Source organism: Saxophila tyrrhenica (genome assembly GCF_035928015.1).
Source record: "Saxophila tyrrhenica strain CCFEE 5935 chromosome Unknown scaffold_14, whole genome shotgun sequence".
Classification (NCBI taxonomy): domain Eukaryota; kingdom Fungi; phylum Ascomycota; class Dothideomycetes; order Mycosphaerellales; family Extremaceae; genus Saxophila; species Saxophila tyrrhenica.
The window spans coordinates 552,649-570,687 of record NW_027041746.1 but is presented as its reverse complement, the minus strand read 5'-3'; the positions used below and the strand labels follow the sequence as shown (position 1 = coordinate 570,687).

General features: G+C 53.8%; 12 protein-coding genes across 12 annotated transcripts; 7 read left to right on the top strand and 5 right to left on the bottom strand.

The window, feature by feature from the left end:
* Positions 1 to 257: 257 nt before the first annotated feature.
* Positions 258 to 1,506, bottom strand: LTR77_008541 (uncharacterized protein; the record flags this gene model as incomplete). The annotated part of the gene is made up of 3 exons (XM_064805773.1): positions 258 to 400; positions 452 to 510; positions 596 to 1,506. The coding sequence occupies 3 exons, from the start codon at positions 1,504 to 1,506 to the stop codon at positions 258 to 260; spliced, it is 1,113 nt and encodes a 370-aa protein (XP_064656233.1).
* A 625-nt stretch (positions 1,507 to 2,131) lies between these two features.
* Positions 2,132 to 2,927, top strand: LTR77_008540 (uncharacterized protein; the record flags this gene model as incomplete). Its single annotated transcript, XM_064805772.1, has 3 exons — positions 2,132 to 2,369; positions 2,423 to 2,699; positions 2,750 to 2,927. The coding sequence occupies 3 exons, from the start codon at positions 2,132 to 2,134 to the stop codon at positions 2,925 to 2,927; spliced, it is 693 nt and encodes a 230-aa protein (XP_064656232.1).
* Positions 2,928 to 4,501: 1,574 nt separating this feature from the next.
* On the top strand, positions 4,502 to 4,747 carry LTR77_008539 (uncharacterized protein; the record flags this gene model as incomplete). Its single annotated transcript, XM_064805771.1, has 1 exon — positions 4,502 to 4,747. One exon carries the CDS (start codon positions 4,502 to 4,504, stop codon positions 4,745 to 4,747), a length of 246 nt encoding a protein of 81 aa, XP_064656231.1.
* A 288-nt stretch (positions 4,748 to 5,035) lies between these two features.
* On the bottom strand, positions 5,036 to 5,718 carry LTR77_008538 (uncharacterized protein; the record flags this gene model as incomplete). The annotated part of the gene is made up of 2 exons (XM_064805770.1): positions 5,036 to 5,476; positions 5,542 to 5,718. The coding sequence occupies 2 exons, from the start codon at positions 5,716 to 5,718 to the stop codon at positions 5,036 to 5,038; spliced, it is 618 nt and encodes a 205-aa protein (XP_064656230.1).
* A 922-nt stretch (positions 5,719 to 6,640) lies between these two features.
* On the top strand, positions 6,641 to 8,119 carry LTR77_008537 (uncharacterized protein; the record flags this gene model as incomplete). Its single annotated transcript, XM_064805769.1, has 1 exon — positions 6,641 to 8,119. The coding sequence occupies one exon, from the start codon at positions 6,641 to 6,643 to the stop codon at positions 8,117 to 8,119; it is 1,479 nt and encodes a 492-aa protein (XP_064656229.1).
* Positions 8,120 to 8,143: 24 nt separating this feature from the next.
* On the bottom strand, positions 8,144 to 8,962 carry LTR77_008536 (uncharacterized protein; the record flags this gene model as incomplete). The annotated part of the gene is made up of 1 exon (XM_064805768.1): positions 8,144 to 8,962. One exon carries the CDS (start codon positions 8,960 to 8,962, stop codon positions 8,144 to 8,146), a length of 819 nt encoding a protein of 272 aa, XP_064656228.1.
* Positions 8,963 to 9,404: 442 nt separating this feature from the next.
* On the bottom strand, positions 9,405 to 10,524 carry LTR77_008535 (uncharacterized protein; the record flags this gene model as incomplete). Its single annotated transcript, XM_064805767.1, has 2 exons — positions 9,405 to 10,103; positions 10,153 to 10,524. 2 exons carry the CDS (start codon positions 10,522 to 10,524, stop codon positions 9,405 to 9,407), a joined length of 1,071 nt encoding a protein of 356 aa, XP_064656227.1.
* A 425-nt stretch (positions 10,525 to 10,949) lies between these two features.
* Positions 10,950 to 11,705, top strand: LTR77_008534 (uncharacterized protein; the record flags this gene model as incomplete). Its single annotated transcript, XM_064805766.1, has 1 exon — positions 10,950 to 11,705. The coding sequence occupies one exon, from the start codon at positions 10,950 to 10,952 to the stop codon at positions 11,703 to 11,705; it is 756 nt and encodes a 251-aa protein (XP_064656226.1).
* Positions 11,706 to 11,780: 75 nt separating this feature from the next.
* RAD14 (DNA repair protein rad14) lies at positions 11,781 to 12,875 on the bottom strand (the record flags this gene model as incomplete). The annotated part of the gene is made up of 1 exon (XM_064805765.1): positions 11,781 to 12,875. The coding sequence occupies one exon, from the start codon at positions 12,873 to 12,875 to the stop codon at positions 11,781 to 11,783; it is 1,095 nt and encodes a 364-aa protein (XP_064656225.1).
* Positions 12,876 to 13,679: 804 nt separating this feature from the next.
* On the top strand, positions 13,680 to 14,800 carry LTR77_008532 (uncharacterized protein; the record flags this gene model as incomplete). The annotated part of the gene is made up of 2 exons (XM_064805764.1): positions 13,680 to 14,685; positions 14,742 to 14,800. The coding sequence occupies 2 exons, from the start codon at positions 13,680 to 13,682 to the stop codon at positions 14,798 to 14,800; spliced, it is 1,065 nt and encodes a 354-aa protein (XP_064656224.1).
* Positions 14,801 to 14,814: 14 nt separating this feature from the next.
* LTR77_008531 (uncharacterized protein) lies at positions 14,815 to 15,709 on the top strand (the record flags this gene model as incomplete). The annotated part of the gene is made up of 2 exons (XM_064805763.1): positions 14,815 to 15,228; positions 15,281 to 15,709. 2 exons carry the CDS (start codon positions 14,815 to 14,817, stop codon positions 15,707 to 15,709), a joined length of 843 nt encoding a protein of 280 aa, XP_064656223.1.
* Positions 15,710 to 16,115: 406 nt separating this feature from the next.
* On the top strand, positions 16,116 to 17,750 carry LTR77_008530 (uncharacterized protein; the record flags this gene model as incomplete). Its single annotated transcript, XM_064805762.1, has 1 exon — positions 16,116 to 17,750. One exon carries the CDS (start codon positions 16,116 to 16,118, stop codon positions 17,748 to 17,750), a length of 1,635 nt encoding a protein of 544 aa, XP_064656222.1.
* Positions 17,751 to 18,039: the final 289 nt, after the last annotated feature.

Genomic DNA, 18,039 nt, shown 5'->3' with positions numbered 1-18,039 from the left:
TAGCACCAGGCAGCCTGCAGTAGTGACCATTTGGTCCAGGCCGTGGTTGATTACTATACACCAGAACGACCAATCGTTTAGAGACTCGCGGAAATGATACATCCATTCGAAGACAATCAGCCAACAAGCCACAACCCATGGCTTTGAATTGATGCATGCTGCTGATTCGCCCCAAAGCCCGTCTTGTGACAGACTCGCAAAGACCCGGCATGTGAATGATGTGTAGCAGCAATCGAAGACAACCCGGTTGGCGTGGGTCACTTCTTCAGCCACAACTCTACTCCCCATTCCTTCCTGAAGTCAATCGATCTGCCTGTACCGTTTGGTCTCTCCAAATCGTCAAGGGCTTGGATATCCTCGTCGGATAGTCTGCGCACAGCGAAGTTGGCCTTGATCCGCTCTGCATCGAAGTCAGCATATCGAAGAGGAACCATCTGTGCTTGTGACATACCTTCATTTCCGCTCTTGCCCAAAGGAACAGTGCCTCTCTGAACTGAAGTAAAAGTGCACCTGTATCAGGAGAGGTCATAAGTTGGTTGAATTCTGTCCTCTACGAAGGTGAGTGCCTATATCCCATAAGGGGACAAAGCCCTACGTTTGCTCTGATGCATCCCACTGCAGGGAGTCTAAGACAACATGAACTGCCCAGCTTTGCAGCAGTTGCCCAACGCCCATGCAATTCTTCTCCGCCAGCTTCTTAACAGTCGGATCCTGTACAAGTGTCGCACCATCTGCCTTTTGACCCGCGAATGGCGAGAAGCAGCTCGTGACGATTCCATGCTTGTTGCCGAACTCGACGACGTCTCGGTTTGGGAACCAAGGATGCGCCTCGATCTGATTGACACTGATCGGTATCGTGGCATGAGGTAGTAGCGCCTTCAGATCCGCAATGTCGAAGTTTGACACTCCAATTGCTCGGGCCTTGCCCTTCTGGACGAGCTTCTCCATCGATTTCCATGTAGGTACGATCGATCCTTCGGGATGGCCGCCTGCGCGGGCTATGGGCTCACTAGTCCATTGCCAGTCGATCATCACATCGCCGTCTTGCGTAAGAGCCATGCCCTTCTGTTCCATGGAAGCTTGATCCTGAGCCGATGCAGTCTTCAGCGCTTCGAGCGAAGTGGGTCGGAACGCACATGGCCAATGAAGCAAAAGACAGTCGACATGGTTTACCCCCATGCCGTCCAGGATTTTGTCACAGCAGACTTCTACATAATCCGGGTGGTAGAAATTGGGCCATATCTTGCTTGAGATAAATATCTCAAAATGAGGGATGCCGTACTCGCGTATCGCCTCGCCAATCTCGCGATCGACGTCATAGAACCAGGCGCATTCGAGGTGGCGGTAACCGGTGTCGAAGGCAACTTTCAAAGCCTTTTTGATCCATTCCGGATTAGCTGGATCCGTTGGTCCGCCTTCGAAAGCCCAGGTTCCAAAGCCGACTGACGGGAGGTCGATGGTTTTGCCACCTGCTGCTTGGATGGGAAACGATCGAGGAAGCGCCATCTCGACGCTCAGGAGGTGCTGACAAGACTATTGTCACTTCGTTTCTCGTGGAACGCAAAGAGCACCAAGAGAAGCGGCCGTCAGCGGGTCGACATGTTGCCCACCGATGGATGCATTGATGCATGCGGGGTAGATGGACGGTCACCTCTGACTTCTTCGTCGAGTCCAAAGACATTCTGTTGCAATGGCCTGGGGCTTTGGTGTTTCTTTCGCGTGCTCCAAATCTGTGGTCTGAGATGGCGATTGTAAGAGCTGAAGTTTGAAGTCCCGAAGTGGGTCTCGCACCAGAGCGGCCGCACAAGGCTACGACATTGACTATAGTCTGGTTCCGCATGCATGGTGCAGCACTTAGTGGTGTTGCAAATCGAGACAGATTCAGGCTACCCTATGTCAGCAATAATGCAATGGGCGGAGCAGCCCGTGCTGGATCCCACTAAGCACTCTATCACCCGCGCCCGGTGGGAACACCATGAATGGGTGGCGAGGCTGAACAAACCACCGAGAAGAAAGCGGTGTACTTGTGTCGAGATCCTCATCAGAAGCTGCTGCTGGGATACAAAAGGCCCGAAAGCGCTCGGCAGCGTAGCGTCAGCATTTGAGAATCCACACTACTCTTGTAGTTGGAATGGCGCAGAAGACCGTCCTCGTCCTTGGTTGCGGCCCTAACATCGGCAGCAGCACAGTAGGAACGTTTCGCAAGAGTGGCTACCGAGTTGTCTCTGCCTCGAGAAGTTGCGATGGCGAAGCGAGCGACGACTCGACAATGGCCTTGAAATGCGACCTCGCACAACCAAAGTCCGTGGAGTACCTGTTCAAGACCGTACGTGAGGAGTGGGGCGAGCCATCTGTAGTCGTGTATAATGGTAGGTTGTCCAGCAGCCACTTGCAGAAGTGTCGTCCAGATGATGTGTATCAGGCTGTGCCTATTATCCGACCAAACCCGAGGAGTCGTTCAACATACCGACCGAGAACTTCGAACAGCAGCTAGCCATCAACACCACAAGCGCATTCGTCGCAATGAGAGAGGCTGCCAACAGCTTTGCCAGGCTGGATGGTTCCAAGACTCTCATCTTCACCGGCACCATGGCCAACGAAGGCGGAGTACCCGGCTGGCTGACGCTGTGCGTGGGCAAAGCAGCAGGTGCTTACATGATTGACTTGGCCGAGAACGTATACCGGGAGCAGGATGCTCGGTGAGTATGGTCATGTTGCAGCTGTCCGAAATTCGTTGATGTGATGGCAGATTTCATTGCGTTGATGAGAGAACGTCAGAAGGAAAGCCGATGTTTGAGGGCCTTGGAGGACAGGCTCATGCTGATGTGTTCTTGGACCTGGCGGAAAGGAAGGTAGACTTGCCATGGCAGGTCACATTTGTTAGTGGGAAAGGGTATGTCGAGTTCCCTCATGAGCTTATTTTGTAGCATAGGGCAGCTTCCTTATTGCCGTCAGGGACATAGACAGCGCAGATACCTTACAGCGCATTACCATCTCCCCGGGTACTGCATCGTCTTGCAATGCTGAGAGAGAGTCTTGACGTATAATTTGTTCTCTCCGTTAGGCTCCTCCCATCGCTAGAAAGTGTGGGAAATTCCGCCAATGGAAGAATGGATGTTCACAAACATGCCGCATGCATGAGCGTATCTGGAGAACAGGCCCAGCTGCTGCTCGTCTTCCATTGTGCGAGTCATTTAGTCGCGGTCTTCGACTGAGCCCTTCGTCGCAGACACGCTTGTCAACGACAAGATGATGGCAGTTGTGTATTGCCTCCACCTCCGTGACGCGATCGCCTTCGGCCGAGCGTGCTGTTGGGTCCTACTCTTGCCTTTGTCTCGAGAAGCATGCGGTTCTTCTGTTTTGTATCCGTCTTCCACGTGAGGTAGTCTTATACCGAAAGGCATGTAAGCACATTCGCAACTAGCTCCGGTCGCCGAGATTGTTACTACTCCTGGAACAGAAATACGAGGAAGATTCCCCCCACGTTCACCCCCACGCCTCTGGACCTCTCTTCTCTGTCCGCAGAGTAGTCCAGACCACCATTTGAAGACGATTGTTTCGTTGCAACACTCGTGGACCCGAACGGCACTGGAAGAATCGGCCTGGCAATCTCATACCTCGAGCGATGGAGACGGTAGAGGGAATCAGGTTGCGCGACTTCGCCTTGAATCCCATCGAACACCCAGTATCCCAGGGAGATAGGCAGCCTTCCAGTTCCAGTCGACCTAATTTTTGGTCAAAATACGTCCGCCTGATGGTCGAAGAAAGAGATTTTAGAGACCATTTAGCTCTCGAACGCACATACCTCGCCTACGTTCGGACTGCTTCAGCTTACGCGCAGTTCGGTGTCCTGCTGTCTCAGCTCTTCCGTTTGAGCGATTCGGGCACCGGCTCTAGTGTGCCAACCACGCTCACAGTGGGCAATGCTGTCGGTGCGAGCACAGTAGGGGTCGCTATTGCGTTGGTCCTTATAGGTGCTGGTTACTTCTTAAAGCAGCAGAGTGGACTTCACAAGGGTGTGATCGTGTCAAGAGGTTGGCATGTTCTCGTTATGGTGGCGATCTCTTTCACGGTACGTCTAGATCTGAGCTCTCCGGGATCATGACATCGTCTTGGATAGAGCAACTGCTGATCGTACATGAAAGCTGTTTTGTATCATCCTTGGGTTACTAGTAGCCGGCGGCAGCTGATGGACCTCGAGATGCCAGACGAGGAGGGGAACATGAATCAGTCTGACTGCGAGAGAGCATCTTTTTTCATGGCCGCTCGACTACAATTACTGGATTTTCCCGCCTCCTGGCCATGCTGTACAGTAACGAGCCGTACAATCGTTCAAAGCATCGTGGAAACGACAGTTTAGTCGCGAAATATGGAGCACTGTGCAATATGTTTGTGTGCAGGATCTTCTAGGCCGAGACCGTGACACTGATGAACCGTTATTTTATTCTCACAGCGCAACTGGCACCGGATTTCGCTCACGTGACCGCTACGGGCTGACGAGATGGCGCCGGCGCCGAGCCAGAGCTTGGAACAGGAGGTGCGGATGACATTGGTCCCGAAGAGGATGCTGCCATTGAGGGAAAGGCTGGGCCTGAGGACGGTGCTCCCGGAGATGGCGCAGTTTTTGAGCAAGATATTGACGCTGATGGAGGTACGGCTGACGACGGTTGTGCGGAGGATGGTGCAGGTACCGATGATGACACTCCTGCGGAGCTTGAAATCGCTTCTGGATTCGCAGAGCTTGTGAGCGGTGCTGAAGCAGAGAAACCACTAGATGGATTGGCACTCAGCGGGTTGGAAGAGCTGGGAGTCGGCGCCGAGGAAGCAATATCGCTCGATGGACCTCTAGAGCTGGAGATATGCGCCGAAGACGGAAGACCGCTTGATGGGTTCGGAGAGCTTGGAATCGGTACAGAAGAGGAAACCACTGGGTGGAATGGCACTTGATGGATTTACGCTCGATGGACCGGCGGAACTCTGTATCGGCATTGAGAAGGCAATACCGCTCGGGGGAATCGCGCTCGAGGGCTCGGCGCTAGAGGGGTTCGCTGAGCTTCACTCCGTTGAGGCTGAAACCGGCGCTGGGGCTAGCAGAGCTCGGGAGCGGCGCCGAAGAAGGAACACCATTAGCTGGATTGTTGGGTGGCGCAGATGAAACGAGCTCATACTCACCGGAACAGAAGTTACTCGTCAAGTGAGGGCTTGCAAATCCAGTTTTAAAATCACAGCCGCCAGGCCTGCTCAAGGCCTCGAACCTGGAGATTTCAGTGCCTTGTCTCGAGTTTCGTTCAATCGGAACACATCGATTGACGCGGTTCTTCATACTTCCTTGAATGTCGGTAGACGCGGAAGGATACTCGTCACAGTCCACGCCTGGAGGGGCACCTTTGGCGACAGAGCAGCGGTTCGGTCTCGGGGCACAGCCTGCCGCCTTGCGACGGGCTCGCTTCCGCGTTAGGATCGCGTTGTGGAGGGTCTGGTAAAATCGGTCAGAGGCTTCTCGCCCAATCATCTAGGCTACGTGGACAGGACTGGACTTACCAGGTCCACCCCAATGCCCAAAAAATACGCCCCAAAGCACATATTGGCACATACTTCTGAAATGATAGCACAGTCGAACTCCAGAACCTGGCTGCCGTTCGTCCTGGTCTCCAGGATACTCGGGAAGGCCAAAGCATGATGAGGCAATAAAGTGCCGAGGAAGCCCTTCACAGTCATACTTTTTGCGAGAGAACGAAACAAGCAAAGGTGGAAGAGTGATTGGAAAGCGAGACCAGCTTGCTGAGAATGAAGAGGATTGTAGAATACCTACAAGAGAAGACATGCTTCGTGTACTATAGATTCATCGACCAATGGGCCCCATGGCATGAGTTGTCACTCACTTTCATCAACAAAGATTGGCAGCTCCTGCTTGCCTTCGAAGGCAGACCAGTAGCACAGCGTTCGGGTATAGCAGCGTGGACACTCACAGCATCGAGGGACAAGGATTTCGTCGAAGCCATTCTTCGGAACGGCCAGTGTCGCGATATATGGCTGAGCAGGTGACGAAGGAGAACCATTTAGATGTTTCCCGAAGGCTTCCCTAAGCAATTGTCGGTGGCACGCACCATTTGCTGTGCCTGCGTAGAAGACGTCTGAGTGTGATGGCGGCAGTCTGCTGCGTCTGATACCGGATAATGACTGATGGAGTAATAATCTGGCATTGACAAAGAGGAGAAGTCAGAAGTCGACCTCCTATTCAGCTAAGCTTCGACTAACCCGCAACTGGAGGCTTCGCGGCACGCTAACGAAAGCCTAACCGCCAGGACGGCCCAGATCTTCCCTCCAAGATGCTGAAACCCACATATCGCTCGGAAGCTACACATCGACTACCATAAAGTCTTACGAACAAAGCGGCGCCTTCCTCTGGAATACTATCATATCCTGAGATTCGTTGCGCAGTGCGAAGCAGCTGACCAAGCTTCGCACAATCGCCCGGCTTCTGACAACGTCGCCCTTCTTCACAACTCCCGTCCACCTTTCCCCCATCGTTGTAAGATACAACCGCTGCCCACTTGCGTATCGTCTCAGGCCTTCAGCTGCTTGACAGAACAAGTGAAGAACAGGTTTCAATTGCCATTGAAGGAACGCCCACCCTAACATGGCCAACCCACCAGACCTCACCTTGCCGGATGTGATCCCCGAAATGCGGCAATACCACGATCAACCTGAGGACTTCCTCCCCTTCGCCCTCTACACGCTCTGTGAGCTGGACGATAAGACGCTTGAGCGTTACCGTCAGCGATGTGCATCACGTTGTGACGACGACACAGTCAAGTTGCCACCCAAGGCCCGCTTCGTTGGGGAAACACTCAGGCAGATTGTCGCCTCCCATGTTCAGCTGGGACGCGAAGGCAACTTTGATCCAATTTATCTTCTTGTGTGTGTCTACGCGGATTCGGATTTGGTGCTGGTCGTCACGTTGGACGATCATGACCTTGAGTGCAGGCCAGGACAGCTGTGGACAAGCATGGAAAGATCCGGCTTAATGCTCCAAAGTCTAAACATCTGGAATACTGATTGGTTTGCGGCCAAGGAAAACAGCCTGGCCGCTCCGTCGCAGCCTGAGAACGAGGGCGGTGATGTTGAAACCGCTCCAGACACACGCCGGAGCGTGATTAACGACAGCCCAGATGGTGCCACGGACAATGAGAACGACCAACAGGACCAAGATTATGGCACACCGCCACCCCTTGGTTTCCACATCCAGGTCTACACCACCCCTGACGTTGAGCAAGACTCATTGATCGAGCAAATGGAGCCCGGAAGCTCATACAAGAAAGCAGACCGCAGCGATTGGGGATGCAAAGCGCATCGTCTCACCAACAGTGCCAAGCAGGATTCAATAATGAACGCTGCAAGGATACATCCATATCGATGTCTCAAGCATCCCACGCTGGAGAAGAAGTATTTCATCGTCGCTGACGAAGCAAACTATGCCGATGAAGGCGTGGCCATCGTCCACCTCGACTGGAATGGTCGGACTGAAAGAATGAGTGCAGATGAGCTTCATGAGTTGGGCGGCCGTCTGGACTACCAAGTGCAGAGAGCCGAAGTTCCTGACAACGCTTCCAGAGCAGTCGTCGCCACCGTCTGTATGCTTGCGCAGGGTTATGAGAAGTGGCAGCCCAAAGTCAAGCAGTTTGCAATCTACTACCCCAACGCTTCCGACGCAGACATTAAACTGGCGGACGCGATCGATCCCAAGTGGGTGAAGCGTGGCCATGGCCAAGAGCGTGTTGCCCTCGGCGGATCGATGCAAGGCGACGAGATCGAAAGCGGAGGTGGCTTCTGGCCTGCTTTCATACGCCGACACGTTGCGTACTGCAAGCGGCAGAGGTTCGTTCCGGCTTTCGTTCGGCCATACTTCATCCATTGCGGTGTCGAGGAGCCGTCGGCGGAGAGTGAGGTACAGGTTATCAAGCTCGATTGGGATGGAGATTTGCGACTGGCGGATGTGCTGGCTGAGCAGTACAGGAGCAAGACTTCGGTAGTCAAGACATCGGCCTCAACGGCGTACGGGCTGCTCACTGATGTAGTGAATGGAAAGGTCGAGTGGCAGGGTGTGACAATTAGCTAAAGAGCACGCCGTGTTTGAGAGGCTTCATATCAAGGATTCTCGCCGCTCTTCGCTCGCGCTTTCAAATCCGCTCCAGGTTTTCATCGGATCAACTCCGACGTCTTCTTGCTTCGTTGGGCTCTCACTGAAACTTCCAGACGCTTGGAGATCATCTGCCCCTCCGATAGTATACACTCTGCCTGCCTCGTCCGAAGAACCACCTTCCCCATACTCCTGCCCTCCAGGTATTGTCCTCAACGGCATTTCCTGGTAAACCCCAAACCTCCACTGAAGATCCTCGTACGACCACTCCACCTCCGGCGCTGTGCCAGCATAATTCCCATCGCGGTCTCTGGCAAAATACTTCTTATAATCCCTCCTCGGCATCTTCAGCGCGGTGTACCGGTTGCCATCCGTAGGCGAAGAGACACGGGTTGAGACTCGCCGGAGGAAGTTGCGCTTTCTTGGTCGTTCCGGCAGCTCCGAGTTGCCTTCTACGCTTGCTCGACGGAACGAGTCTGTTACACGTACAGTGGCGATGATGATCTCGTCGTCGTTGGGCGGGGAGGTGTCGACGTCGCGTTCAAAGTAGACCCCTCCCCAAGGACCGCCGATTGATCGTGTGCGGAAGTTTGCTACGTTTCGGTTGGTTTGGCTGCTAGTCGATCCTTTTCTCTGTTCCGCTGGCTGGCCTCGTGAGGACGGAGCTGTTTGCGATGAGACCGAGGCAGACCGTGGGACATTTCCTGGTGTTGGTGGCGCTGCTACGTTTGAGTCCAAGGGCGAGGTTGTCGTTTCACCAACAGGTCTTTCTTGGTGCCGCGCGATGTTGTAGTATGGGTTGGACGGATGGAGTGCTGCCATTGGTATGGCCGAGAAGCGGAGAGTTCTGACTCCCAATTCCCCGTCGGCAGAAGAGTAAGTCTTTCGATCGGCTCGAGTCAAGGCACGTAGTTGGAATAATGGCAGCCGTTGAAGACCATTTCTTCGCTCATATATTCAGTGGTGAAGACCGGGGTTTCTAACCGAAACGGTTCCGTAAGAACGATATAAATGGCTTTACAGTAGCAAATTACGCGAATCGGAGTTGAGCAGACAAACGAAACGGGAGACAATCCATCGATATACCTCCAAGATCAAGAAAGCATCAGATGGAAGCCACATCGTGACGGCACTTACCCCACTCTCGCCACCGCTTTGGGAAGGAGGCGTCTTTCGGAGAATCGGAATGGACGTATCTGGCCGTGCCGACAAGCAAATGGTTTTGAATGCAACCCATCACAAGGCTTGATACAAGAGATAGAAATCACTTGACATCCACCATCTGCCTCTCCCTCAACTCCAAGCCGCCCTTGTGCGTATAAACGCCCTTCAAGTCACCAACACTCCTCCTCAACGTCCACTCTTGAGCCGTCATCTCAGGCTCTTGATCCTTCTCAGTCTGCGGTTGTTGGTTGATCAAACCGCCTTTCAGCCTGCGAAGCACAACCGCATCCTCCGGCCTCGAGAAGTACACCAAGCTGTTGCGTGTAAGGCCGTCTTGAGGCGGAGCAGGTGGGACGACACGATGGATGTTGGACCGTAAGATGCCGGCTGTAAACTTGACGAGCGCATCTCCAAGATTGACGATTGCAGATCCAGGGATGGGTTTGACGTAAACCCACTCTTGTGTCTCTGGGTGTCTGATTTGGAGGCCACCCAGCCAATTCATCAGGATCGTCAAAGTGCCGAAGTCGGTGTGCTCGCCCTGGCGCGCTTGTTCATCTGACCAAGGCTGAATCGCTGCTTGGTTGAATCGGACATGATCGCCCGAGCGAGCTGTGATACGGTGAAGTTCGGCTAGAGCGTTCTTTGGAAGCTGTAGATGAGTCTCCAGATGGCCGATCATCAAATCAATGGCCGCCCGACAGTCGACGACGTATTGTTTGAGGACATTCCAGTTCTTCGTGACCAGAGGATGGCACGGGAGTGGGTCTGCATTACCTATGAAGTCGTCTTTGCGCATCTGTAACACGTCAGAGCTTGGATGAATCAACATCATAGACATAGCTGACATTGTACGTCTCATTCCTCTTCACAAGGCCATTCTCATCCTTAATCTTCAGCTCAGCTTTGCGGTAGCCAAAGAATGGATCAATCTTCTCCCTTGCAAACTCTTCCTTTTCAGAGTTCGGCTGCTTGAAAAACTCCTGCTGGATCTTGTGCAACTCCTCGGCGCCGTTGACCATACTCTCTCCGAGCGATGAGCCTTCCAGCTTCAGATAGAAAAAGCCTAACTTCTTTGAAGCATCGTAGAAGGCTTGAGATTCTGCTTCATCGCCCGATTCGAGCTTGGAGAGGGAGATGGAAACAAGTGGTGCGGTGATGATGTCTGAGGGGAAAGGAGGGTAGAGATGATGACTTGTTGCTACTCCTGCGGAGCCCATGGTGACGTTTTGATGTAATAAGTAATGTACACGCTACCTGATCGCAAGATGGAGACGCGGTAGGTACGTTGATATGGTGTTAAAGAAAGATGAGGAGGCCTTACTCTGCCGCCCATTAAGATGTCATTACCCCGAGGTCGGAAGGTGTCTCCTCGAGAGCTGCCAGGAACAGCTCAGATGTACCTTTCGGATGTACCTTGAGTACGCAGTGGTGTCGAAGGTGCCGTCGAAGACATTCAGCAGTGCCATCCAAGTGCAAAGAGGCTGGAGGTAATTTTGAGTCGTAGGAAGAGAGGTGGAGGAATACTAGACATCGTCCGGACTGACACTTAGTGCCACCGCGCTATTGGGCATCCCGATCTCGACCTCACGTCCTCGGACACCTACACGCATACCTACTTCAACGACGAGCGCATGATGACCAGATGAATACCTCACCAAATGGCTCCCTGCACACCCTCCTGCTCCTCTCAGACTCCGCACTCCCCCTCGGCTCTTTCGCCTTCAGCAGCGGCCTAGAATCCTTCCTTGGCCACCACAAATACTCTAACTCCACTTTCAAATCGCAAGCCTTTGATGGATTCCTGGAAGACTCCATCGCCAACGTGGCCAGTACGGCCCTTCCGTACGTACTGACTGGCTACGCGGAGCCAGAGAGACTTGAGGACCTCGACAACGACTTCGATGCCAGTACGCCTTGCACCGTGGCGAGGAGAGCAAGTGTAGGGCAGGGGAGAGCGCTGCTTGCGGTGTGGGAGAAGGCGCTGTCTTGGTCTTCTGTATCGACTGGACAAGCGCGAGACGCGGCCGCTTTGGTGTCGGGTTTTGCTACGAAGGTGAAGACGTCCAAGCCAGATGCCTTTGGACTGAGTTTGAACGCGCACTTCGCTCCGCTGTTTGGAGCTGTGTGTACTGCTCTGGGGCTATCTGCACACGATGCCGCTTACCTTTTCTTGCTGAACCACGCAAAAGCAGTGCTTTCGGCTGCTGTGCGTGCCAGTGTCTTCGGACCCTACCAGTCTCAGGCCACGCTTGCGAGCGCAAGACTACAGGGTTGGGTCAACGATGCGGTAGAGCGAGAGAGTGATCGAAAGGCTCATGAGGCCGCGGTAACAACACCGGTAATGGACCTGTGGATGGGTAGGCATGAATTGCTGTACTCGAGGATCTTCAATTCATAAATACATCGCCTTGATGTAAATGCACATCTGTACAGGGGTATCACAACGAACATTAGGCATGGATCGATCAAGTCATCAGAACTCCAGCTCCTCAACCTCCATACCACAGTCCACGCACCGTCTCTTGGTCATCCCTGTCTCCGGATCCTCAACAGAAGCACCCCACTCATGCTCGTGCTTGCCTCTGCCGATGGTGTCCCCAAACTCGCCTCCGCCGCCTGTCCGCGCCCGCTTGTACGCATCAACTCTCGTCCTTCGCTTTAGCTCGTTCAGCTTGCTCTTGAATTTCTTCTCCTTCCGATCCTTCGTCTCTTGCTGTCGTCTTACGAACTCCTCATCCAATTTCTCCGCAGAGCCCCATTTCTGATCCGAGAAGGCGTACTCCTCCACTTGAAAGCGAAGGAAAAGCATCATGTCGTTCCACGTCGACTTGTGCGGATTCGGCTTCTTCAAGTGCGGTAGCAAATTTGTATCCTTCAACTCCGGGTCGGTCAGGAGATAGTCCTCCTTCGCTTCCGTCTTGGTGAGAAGCGAGTACTTCTCCGGGAATTTCTCCTTGCAGGCATTGCAAACCTGCGCGTGCAGCACTTCCTCCCACTGCCAGTCTATTTCCTGACTACCGCACTCTCTGCACTTCTTCGCCTCCGCCTTTCCGTTCAATACACTCAGCCCTGGTTCGTAAGGACCAGCGCGTTGCTGCCGTAACCTTTTCTCCAGCTGCTGCCGCTCCCACTCCCTTAGCGTCATGTTCGCCGGCTTCTCATCCTTCTGCGGCGCATTCAGAGCTTTGTTGAATGGATCATCCTCCGCTGTCATGAAGCCACCCTTCGTGTCCGTCATCTTGCTGAAGTCGTATTCAACAAACTTCTGAAACTTCCGCGCTGGACGGACAAGGTCTTCTTTTGCACCACCATGCTGACTGCCGCTATTCGTTTGACGTGCATCGCGGACAGTAGCTGAATGAGGGCGTTTCTGGCCGGCGATGGAGTTGTTGTTCGCCGGCTGTACAGACTCCGAGCGCTTTGAGGCCTGCTCTTGTTGTGTTCGTAGGGTTTTGGCTCGCAACCGGTTCTCTTCCATGCGTCTTACCTGCTCCGGAGTGATGGGAGGTTGTGCTGCGTTGGATTGCTCGCCTCGAGGTGGCGTTCGCGGCCGTTCGGTGTCCGCCATGATGGATGATGTGCTCCTGCACTGTCGAACAGGTGAGGATGAGTACTGTGCTCTCTGGAAGCTGGCAGTGGTGAACGATCCGAAGTCGTGTGCCTAGAACGTGAAGTGAGATATCGAAGATGACGCATGTGAAGAAAGGTTCGGCTCGGTCCATCGCGCTAGCGCTCCATCATGTACCAGCCAGTTGGGTCTTCTCGTTCTTCATCTCGCCTGACTGTCCTCCCGTGAACTCCCTCACCCAGCGACACCATGAAATGCAGTTCTCAAAACAAGCAGCATGCATGCCAGAGGGCTAACCGACGACACCTCGGCGCTCCTGCTGAGCAGCTCGGCCTGCGGCGGAAGATGGGCTCACCTCACCTCATCCTGTCGTCCTCCTACGTCCTCCCGCGTCTTGACGGGCGTACTGTATCACGGCTGTTCTGAACTTCTGACTGTATGGCGCTCATCCTCACGAAGATCCACAACTCTGCCTCTGCAGTTCGCTTCAACCATCCTTGCGCTACAGACGCGAGTCAGGAATCTGGCACAAGCGCCGGCTCTGTTTCCGCTCCTGGCTGGAGCTAAGTCGAACTGGTGTTCGCGAGATTAACTGTGCACCTTATTGGGACAAGCAGTAAGGCTGTCACATGGGGTTGGTAAGGTAGTATTCCTCCTCGCATTCTTTCTACCCCATGGGTGCTCTCCAGCTCGCCTCTGCGAAAGGCGTGCAGTCAGACCGTCCCTCAGTCGTACACCCTCTTACGTTCTCCATTTCTTCCGTCGTACCTCTTGCATCGCTCCATGAAGCGAGAACGCTTCAGCATGTTCTTCCATCGCATCGCCCTTAAAGGCCTGGCACTGTCACTCGTTCATAACTCTTTCGTTAATGCCGTCGTTCTTCCGCGCCAATCCAAGAATCCAGCATCAGATCTATTGAGTCTGATCGGCGCTCTGGACACCAGCGGAGCGGACACGGCTTCTAATCCGTTTACCCTACCTGGCCCGAAGTTTGTAATTACCCAGAAGGCTGATGACCCCGTCATTCGAGCGGCTGCGATAGCCACGAAGCAGCTTACTTTTCTCTATGGGCCGCCCATTGCAGGTGGCCCCTCGTATCCATCCGGCGCGACTGGTCTGTTGCGAACTGCTGCCGACCTTCTTGCTATCCAGATGGACATTCGACCGGAGCTAGCGGGTGCTGTCCTAGACGATACACAAGCCACGGTCAATTTGCCTCAATACGATGGACTGGACTCTGTCAAAGACTACACAAAGCTGTACCCAAACAACTGGGAGAACACCTTGCCAAGAGGACCTCATCCTGGAGCTGAAACCAACTTTACTCGAGATCTCTTCTTCTCCATGGAGCGGCTATCGAACAGTCCTTACCAGGTGCGGCGGCTGAACCCCTCGTCGGACACCCTTGCGTTCGAGATCGATGACGCCACCGCCAGAAAGACCGCTGGGTCAACTCTGCAAAGTCTGCTTACTGACGGACGCCTCTTCTACGCCGACTACCGCGACCAGAAGAACTTGCCACCAACCACTCATTACAGTGCCGCATGCGATGCATACTTCTACATCGACCCTTCTTCCGGCGATTTCCTGCCTTTGGCGATCCGCACGAATGTCGGGTCGAACTTGATTTACACGCCGCAAGACACCGCGAACGATTGGCTTCTGGCCAAGATTATGCTGAATGTGAACGACTTTTGGTTTGCGCAGTGGAATCACCTTGCACAGACGCATGAGGTGGTTCAGATTGCTTACATGGCCGCGGTTCGGACGCTGAGCGAGGATCATCCGGTGCTTGCTTTGCTGAATAGATGTATGCCTTGCCGAAAGCCAATCCTCGAGATTTGCAGCTAATGTGGTTGGCCATAGTGATGTTCGAAGTCTTCGCCATCCAATCTCTTGCTGCGGGAAGTCTACTCGATTCGTGACCAGTGTAGACAACATGCTGACCGTTGTACAGACCGTTCTGTTTGCCCCGGGCACAGTCGTCGATCAGATCTTCCCTTATACCGGCCAGTCCGCGCAGGACTATACTACTGATCGTTACAAGAACAAGGGCAGCGGGCGGTTTGAATCCAACTACTTCGAGTCAGAGCTAGGAGCCCGCGGGCTGATCAACTCGAACGTTGGCCCGGCTCTGAAGAGTTTCCCGTTCTATGAAGATGCTTCCACTATTCACGATGCTATCGAAAGGTTCATGGCCACTTTCGTGAACTCATTTTATGCCACGAAAAAAGCTATCACAAGAGATGCAGAACTCCAGGCGTGGGTCACTGAAGCGCAAGGTCCTGCTGAAGCCATTGACTTCCCATCGATCACGAGCAATGGCGATCTGATCGATGTCTTGACCCACATTGTGAGTATCCCGAATACTTTGTCCGACGTGTAGAGCTGATCGATTGTTGCAGGCACATCTAGCATCAACCTCGCACCACACAGTCAACACCAACGAACTGATCGACATTTCATCCACTTTGCCGTTCCACCCACCTGCCCTCTACAAGCCCATCCCGACCCGCAAAGGCATCAAAAACGTAGCGAACTACCTCCCACCATTCAACCAAGTCCTGACCCAATTCGCCGTCGGCGCCTTGTTCGCACGTCCAAAGTTTGTCGGCAGCAAACGAGCACTGTTACACATGTTCGACGACCCCAACATGCTCGACCGCATGAACCCGAAGACACGGAAAGCAGCAGCGAAGTTCAAGAAGGACATGCAAGCGTTCAGTGCCGATGTCAGCGGGAGGACGTTCGACACGGACGGGTTGAGCCAGGGTATGCCGTTTGTGTGGCGGGCGTTGGATCCGAATGTTGCGCCGTATTCTATAACGACTTGAGGGATCTACATAGCTGCATGAATGCATTCAATGTGATTAGCGTGCGGGATTGCTTGACCGTACATATAACAGACTCTCCGAGGCGGGACGCTTTCACTTTATATCCAGCAGAGCTGCCAGACGTTCCAAGTCGTTGCTTCATTGGAGAAGCCATTCAGAATATCATTCAAAACTCCAGTATCAATCGACTTGTCTCAGAACCATTCGGCATCCGCCAACGGATCTGCCGACCCCATCCAAAAGTTCGAGATCTGTTCCTGCATGCGAGACCCCACCAAATTTGCACGCCATCGCCTCGAGTCAGAAAGCCGAGTCACTTTTATTACCAACCACATCTCTTCTTCACATCTACCTTGTTAGTTGACATCTTCTTACCCCTTATCCTGCGCACAAGCGAGCGAACATCATGGACTTCCCTATCATCAGGTCGGCTCGGGAAACCGGAGACCACAGCGCCTTCATCGATGGGCTCATACCCGGTGGGTTTGAAGGGAGAATACACCATTCGCAAGAGAAGGAACTGCCCGGCGGTGCCAATTGGGTGGTCCAGAAGTTTGGCGGCACCAGCGTAGGCAAGTTCGGTGCCAAAATCGCAGAGGACATTGTCATTCCAGGTCTCAAGGACCAGCGGCTCGCGATCGTCTGTTCCGCCCGCTCCACGAACACGAAAAGCGAAGGGACGACCAATCGCCTTCTCCGAGCCGCGAGACATGCGAAGGACCAAGTGGGTGGGTTCATGGAAATCGTGGAGGCCATAAGAGCAGATCACATCCAAGCTGGCGAAGCCGACCTTACTGGAGAGAAGAATGCCGGGCTACGGAAGCAGTATGTGAAGGATGTCATGACCGAATGCAATGGTTTGGAAGTGATCCTACAGAGTGCGCGGAATTTGGAAGAAGTCTCGACGCAGGCGAAGGACATGATCATGTCGACTGGTGAGAAGCTGGCGTGTCTGTACATGACCGCGCTGCTGCAGGCGAGGGATATCAAGGCCGTGTATGTGGACATGAGTAAAGTCATTAATTTCCCGTTTGCTAAGGGCTTCGGGGATGACTTTTACATTGGTCTTGCGAAGGCGCTTGCGGAGCGTGTCCTTGCTATGGATGAGGATGCTGTACCGGTTGTTACTGGATACTTTGGTTTAGTACCGGGTGGGCTGCTGGAGCAGATTGGTCGCGGCTATACGGATTTGTGTGCTGCGCTGGTGGCGGTCGGCTTGCGAGCTCGAGAGCTGCAGATTTGGAAGGAGGTTGATGGCATCTTCACTGCGGACCCTCGCAAGGTGCCCACTGCTCGTCTGCTGGACTCTGTTACGCCGAGCGAGGCTTCCGAGTTGACGTTCTATGGATCGGAAGTCATCCACCCTTTCACCATGGACCAGGTCATTAAAGCGCACATCCCGATCCGCATCAAGAACGTCATGAACCCGCGCAACGACGGTACGATCATCACGCCCTCTCGCACCGACGACCTATCAGCTCGTCGTCCAGGCCTCTTCCGTAACCGCAGCGCTTCAAATCTGCTCGCCAAAGACATGCCACGCCGCCCAACCGCTGTGACCATCAAGTCCGGCATCACCGTGTTAAACGTCCACAGCAAGAAACGCACCCGTGCCCACGGCTTCCTAGGCTCCATCTTCAGCATACTAGACAAGCACAAACTCTCCGTCGACCTCATCTCCTCATCGGAGGTGCACGTTAGTATGGCCCTGCACTCCGAGATCAGCCTACTATCCGGCCACGGCGAAGAGGAGCTCCGAATCGAAGACGAGTCCCTCCAAGGCGCCGTCAACGATCTCCAGCGATGGGGCGACGTCGATCTCGTGCCATCCATGGCCATCATCAGCCTTGTCGGTAGACAGTTGCGAAGCATGGTCGGCATTAGCGGGAAGTTCTTCAGCACGTTGGGAGAGCACGGCATCAATATCGAGATGATCTCGCAGGGAGCGAGCGAGATTAATATTAGCTGTGTGATTGAGGAGAGGGAGGCGAGCAGGGCGTTGAATGTGGTGCATACGAATCTGTTTACGTTTTTGGATTGATGGGGTGGGTGCATAGCGTTGGGTGCATTCGGGCTGATACCCCAGGATGGAGGGATGGACAAAAGTTCTGGGTAGAATGGATGACAAAGTCTGGTAGCAGCATGAGAATCGTTTCGACGGAGAAGTCGTCTGCCTCATATCTGTCATTGGGATCTCACGATTCGATTGGCTGGCAGTACCCGCCGCTAGCTCGCGTCCTCCCGACGTGACCACAAAAAGTTGACGAAGCCTTTCTGAGCTGTTTCTACGCTCGAGAAGCGGCGCGAGCAGTCGCAGGCCCTTGAGGTCG